The sequence below is a fragment of the Oryctolagus cuniculus genome, chromosome 13, assembly GCF_964237555.1.
Source record: "Oryctolagus cuniculus chromosome 13, mOryCun1.1, whole genome shotgun sequence".
NCBI classification, from domain to species: Eukaryota; Metazoa; Chordata; class Mammalia; order Lagomorpha; family Leporidae; genus Oryctolagus; species Oryctolagus cuniculus.
Window position 1 is genome coordinate 70,148,679 of NC_091444.1, and position 6,000 is coordinate 70,154,678.

At 52.0% G+C, this 6,000-nt stretch overlaps 1 protein-coding gene across 2 annotated transcripts in view; it reads left to right on the forward strand.

The window, feature by feature from the left end:
- CCDC3 (coiled-coil domain containing 3) overlaps nucleotides 1-4,724 on the forward strand; it is a 120,388-nt gene extending 115,664 nt beyond the window's left edge. For both annotated transcript variants that reach the window (XM_002717565.5, XM_051821549.2), the window contains exon 3: nucleotides 2,774-4,724. In XM_002717565.5, coding sequence (XP_002717611.1) covers nucleotides 2,774-3,046 — 273 coding nt within the window. In that variant the 3' untranslated portion in view covers nucleotides 3,047-4,724. The remainder of the gene's footprint in view (nucleotides 1-2,773) is intronic.
- Nucleotides 4,725-6,000: the final 1,276 nt, after the last annotated feature.

Genomic DNA, 6,000 nt, shown 5'->3' on the forward strand with positions numbered 1-6,000 from the left:
GGATAAGCATTTCAGAGAAAGGAGAGTTTCTTAAGGAAACAGACACATTTCCCCTAGAAGTTCTCCCCTTAAGCAAGGTGGCCTTTTCTTTGGAGGTGACAGGACTCAGCAGTCCTGGTGTGGATTATTGGCAGGGACTTCCTTACTGCATAGCATTAGGCTGCACTCACACAGCCAAGGCACTCCCTGATGGAGGCATAGCCCACTTTGCTGCAGAGAGACAGACTCTCTGCCTGGTAGGGAGTCCTGGATCGTGGCTTCCTTGTTGATACTGGACAAATAACTAGCCTCCTTCAGTGTCTTCTTGCTCCCAAACAGAAGCTGTGAGTACTAGAGAAGAACATACCCACTAAGTAACTCCAGTCACCCCAGCCATTCCTCCCAAACTCAACTCTGCTTTGGAACTCGCTGACCCCACCTTAATCATGCCCTCTACAGACACACACACAACTCGACCCCTAACCGCTACCAAGTTCTCATTCTGCTCTACCGTGGCTTCAAGTCATTGCCAAGTTCCTCTGCTTAGCTGTGCTGTGTTATTCTTGCTGGAGTTGAAGTTCATCCTGTTATCCTAAGCTCCCCAAAGGCAGGAACAGGTGTCCCCGTAGTCAGAGCAGTGCCAGTGAAGAGTATTGATGCTTCAAAAAGCACTCTATGAACAAGGGGCCCTCGATATCACCATCTTTCTATGTGTTTATCACTTTAAAATGCATCTTTTGAAGCATGTCAACCATGCTTTCTGTTCTCCATGGCGTTACCACCTAGCACACTACTGCCTTTCTTCCTAGACTTTGCTTGGACTCTTGTATCCTGTTCTGAGCTGAGAATCTATCAGAACTTATCAAAACCATGACTTAATGTGAGAATAGAAAGTGCTTAGCCTAGTTACTTGGCCACATCAAACCTTCAGGAAGAGACATAGATTACATCAATGCACGTGCAGGGAAGTTAATAGTTCTCCTAGGAGTTTGTTGGGTCCACCTTTTCTGTTGGAGGAGGCTTGTTTCAACCAGAAGAGGGCAGTGTTGTGTGTGTGGTCCATCTTGTAACCATGACACATGCAGGAGCCCAAAGGTCTTGACTAAAACGGCAAGTGCTTTTGGATCACCACACTTGGCTCAGAGTTTTCACCATACATTAAAATGGCCAGACCAAGAACGTTACAAAGACCAACGTGATCTAAGCCTTAAGGAGCCTGCTGTTTGCCAGTGGTACCGACACACACACACACACACACACACTCACTCCACTCCTCCACAGTGTCAACAGCTACAGGCCAAAGACTGAGATGAGAGTTTTCTAGAGAATTCTCCTGGGATCAACACCTGGGGAGGGGAGGGGAGGGGAGAGGGAGAGGGTGGGAGGTAAGCAGGACAGGGCAGAGGGAAAAGGTGGCCTGTGATGCAGTCTCAAAGGCTGGAACCCACCCCATGGGATGCTGCAAGGCTGAGACAGCCCTTCTGGGATCATCTGTGTTGTCATGGCGGTCCTGGCTTCTACACCCTGTGTCAATCTGCCACCAGATACTGGTGCCCCAGAGAAGAGTGTGACCTTGGATGGTTCTTGGAAGTTAGGGGCAGTTTGTGGGAAGAGACCCAGCTGAGGGCTGTCAGCCTGTAGCACTCCAGGAAGTTGGGGGGACACATTCTTGTATTCCAAAGGGGGCTCTGGTTGATGAAGCACTGACTCCAGTTCTGGGCTTAAAATATTTGCCCAAGGTCACACAACTCATCCAGCAGAAGAAGCTGAACTTGAAACCAGGGCAGCCTGGCCTCACGGTCTGGATTTTAACCACATCACTCTATTGTAATGTCCTGGCGAATTGGCTCCAGGACCCTTACTATGGATAGTAAAGTCTATGAATGCTTGAGACCCTTATATGAAATGACACAGTATTTGCATTCAACAACACATTCTCCCATATGCTTAAAATCACCTCCAGGTTATAATGCCCTGACACAATGCAAAAGCTATGTAACTAGTTGTTACCCTGTGTTGAGGGACTAACAAGGGGGGAAAAAAGTCTACCTATTCAGTACAGGTGTAACCAAAGGCCTAACTACACAGTGCAAACATTCAAACAGGGGCCAGAGAGAGGGGGACCCATGGAATGGGGGGGAGCTATGACAGGTATGACCACACCTCACTTCATAACATGGATTCAGCCTAGCTCTTGGCACTCTGCAAGTTAAAATATCACTTTGTGAAACTTTCTGAATTTTTTCCCAAGTATTTTTGAGCCGAGACATGTTGAGTCTGCAAATGCAGAAGTTACACCTAAGCAGAAGAAAAAGAAAAAAATCAAGGCTCAGGGCTTTCTCTGCAAGCATCACTCTAATGGAAAACAGGTGGGGGCAGAAAGAGGAAGTGAGAAAATGCCTTTATTTTATATAGACGTAAAATAAGATATACTAAGATATATATCTTAAGGAGTAGGGTTGAGGCTCTTAAGTTACCCAGCCTTGTTCTTTTTCGGTTTCGAGTTTTAGTCTTGCACATACTCATAGGCACTCCTTGCGTTGTGCTATTCGGAACAGCATTTCAACACTCAGTCCTCCAAAGCCATGCAAGTAAGGAAAACAGCACAAAGAGGGGTTCCGTGTGTATGAGGTCAGGGAGGGACTCACAGCGCAGAGGACCAGGAAGGTCACGGTCAGGGCCCTTCCTTGGTGTGTCCCCACCCTGGGCTGGGGCTGGGGGTAGGAGGCCGTGGGGGGCCGGGGGGATGTCTGTGACTCACCGGCCTCTCCCACCGCGCGGTTTCTCTCCCCAGCTCATGTGCTCCTCGGTGCAGAAGGCCCTGTTTGAGGAAGAGGACCACGTCAAGAAGCTGCAGCAGAAGGTGGCCACGCTGGAGAAGCGGAACAAGCAGCTCCGCGAGCGAGTCAAGAAGGTCAAGCGGTCGCTGCGGCAGGCGCGCAAGAACGGCCGCCACCTGGAGCTGGTGAACCAGAAGCTGAATGAGAAGCTGGCGGCGGCCGCCGCGCTCCCGCACATCAACGCCCTGGGGCGGGAGCCCCCGCGCGCCCCGTACCTGCGCGGGTAGCGCAGGTGCACCGGGCTGCGGCGCCCGCCTCGCCTTTCCAGGTGGGAGGTGGGATGGGAGAACGACGGAGCTTTTGTTAGGTGCACCTGTTTCAAACCTGGTAGGAATTTTTATTATGCACTTGGTAAGGTCTATTTGGATTAAAAAAAAAAAAAAGCACATCTGATTTTCCCCGTGGGTACTGACCTCGCTGGCCTCCGCCTCCACGCCCTGCCCTTTCCCGCCCTGGCCCCTAACACCTGCCTGGAAGTCCAGAGGCAGCAGGATGCTCCGGGTGCTCTCTGCTCGCCTGCTTCCTCCCAGGAGCAACCCGGAAGTGCGTTTACTTTGGGCTCTGTGTACAAGGTGGCAAGTGGCTCAGCCTTCATCTCAGCAGAGAATCGGTGTGGCTGTCAGCTCTCAGATCCAGCAAGCCCTGGAACGTCCGCCGGCTTGCCTGCGTCTTTAAAAGGAGGACGCCCATCCACGAACCCCACCCAGCTGCAGCCAACAGTCCCCTGTCAACTGAGGCTGGTTCAGGCTGGATTCGCTCATTCAGCTGAAGGAACTGAGTTGGGAACGAGGCAGCAACAGGTAATGAAGCAAGTTCATTTACACCTGCCTCCCGGTACCAGCTCCCTAAGGTTGAAGACGATGTCGACAGAGGGTTGCAGCCGGCGGTGCTAAATTGGAAGCAGCTGAGAACCATCTCAACCACTGCTCAACTCTTGACTTGCTTGCTCAGTCATTACTTCTAGCGTCCTGAATGCAAGGTCAGATGCCCCCTGCCTAAAACAGCTCTGGACTCTTGTGCTGCCAGAGACACCTCCTTACCTACTGGGATCAAGGTGACCTCACCTGATTCCCATCCGGGTCCCTGAAGGCTTGTTGCAGGCATTGCTGTCTCTGCGTGTTGACACATGCACCTGCTCCTGGCTCCCCAAGGCCCGCCCACACCTTGAGGATCATGTCTGCACATCAGCATGCTTGTTATTAGGTTAGCCATTAGCAGGAGCAAAGCACTTTTATCCTCACTGGAAAGACAGTACTGCCAGTAAAAAAGGGAGCACACTGTACTTCCCACTCAAGCACATTTGATCCGAAGTTGGTTCAGTGGCTGCCTCTCGCCTCTCCCCTTGATGGCCCTGCAAGCCAACAGATGCCCTTCCCTGCTGTTTGACCAACAGTCACCGCTGGCCCCTCACCGGGATCTGCCAGCCAGAGGCCCCCGCAGACACTGCAGGGCCTGATATGCTGTCATCTCCGGCGGAAATGGCAGTGACTGTCAGATTTCTACTCTTCTGCCTTTAGGAGAACCGGGTGCTTCTTGCTCTGGCCAGCCAGTCTAGGGAGAGGAGCCTCGTGTCACTCAAGTCTAGGTGACAGCCTAGTACCGCGGGAGAGACATCTGTGCCCTGGATTGGATAGGAAGGGGACTTCTGCCCAGGGCACACACGCCGCAAGCTTCTGCCACCACTTTCTTAGCTATAGTCTTCCTAGTATGGTATGACAGAAGCTGCACCTTCTAGTTTATTCTTGCTGAGGACGTTTCATGAAAGCAGGCTTGCTCCCACCCTCGGGAATGGTGAGGCCAAGGGTGGCGAGCAGCTGGCGCTTGGAGAACTGGGGGAGCTGGATCCCTACAGGTGCATGACGTTCTGCTTTTCCAATAAACAAGAGCAGCGGTTTTCAACCACAACAGCGGGGCGATGAGTGTTTCTTCGGGGTCAGGGAGATTTCAGGGTTGCCAGCTTTAGCCTAGGAAAGTGATTGCGAGCCTTTGCAGGAAATGTGTGTGAGTCATACCTGGGGCCGGCTCTGTCATCTCCATCTGGATGTGGCTTAGCCCTGCCTCTCCCCGGGTGCCCGTCTCTCAGCATACCTGCAGAAAAGTGGTGTTAGCCTGCCCTGCCGCTCACCAGGAGGCAGACAGCTTCGTTACTCATTGCCTTCACAAGGGCGCTGAGATCTGTTGCCGAAGGTGCCTGTTGCCAGGTCCCTGTCATCTGCTGTGCAGTCAGCTTCCTGCAGCCCTCACCTGTGCTCACTGTGCTGGAAAGACATCCTTAGGCTCCAGCTCCAACAGTGACACAGCACTTGGGCTGTTTTAGTCAGCTTGGCCCAGCAGTAGCTCTGAGATGCAGATCATTGACTAGTTTCCCATTGTGGTACTGGGAGTCACATGATAGGTAAGAGGCAAGTGGATGGCCGGCGCCGCGGCTCACTAGGCTAATCCTCCGCCTTGCAGCGCCGGCACACCCGGTTCTAGTCCCAGTCAGGGCGCCGGATTCTGTCCTGGTCACCCCTCTTCCTGTCCAGCTCTCTACTGTGGCAAGGGAGTGCAGTGGAGGATGGCCCAAATCCTTGGGCCCTGCACCCACATGGGAGACCAGGAGGAAGCACCTGGCTCCTGGCTTCGGATCAGCGCGGTGTGCCGGCCGCAGCCGCCATTCGGGGGTGAACCAATGGAAAAGGAAGACCTTTCTCTCTGTCTCTCTCTCTCACTGTCCACTCTGCTTGTCAAAAAAAAAAAAAAAGGCAAGTGGAATCTAGGGACCCTCACGATTCTCTAAGCTGGCAGCATGTGTGTGCCAGAGCGAGCATGGGGTAGGAGGAGCTTTCTTTGACTCCACAGTGTGTCTGAAGGCCACCATGCCTATTCCTGCTGCTTCCTAATTTTTTTTAACTATTATTATTTTTTATACCACGCTGCACCACTGTTTTATGATCCCTGCCGAGGAGCAGAATTTAACATAGATCCTCCTAGAAGGCCACATCTGGGGGAGGGCATACAGACTCAAATCAGGATGACCTTGAACACACGGTTAGCTCAGCAATGGTTCATGGTCTATGATTTTTTGTTTGTTTATTTGAAAAGTCACACACCCAGCCTGTAGTAGGCTCTTTAATACATATTATCTCATTTCATGGCCCCATTTTAGAAAATAGACTTATCTCTGTTTCTCCAAGAAGAA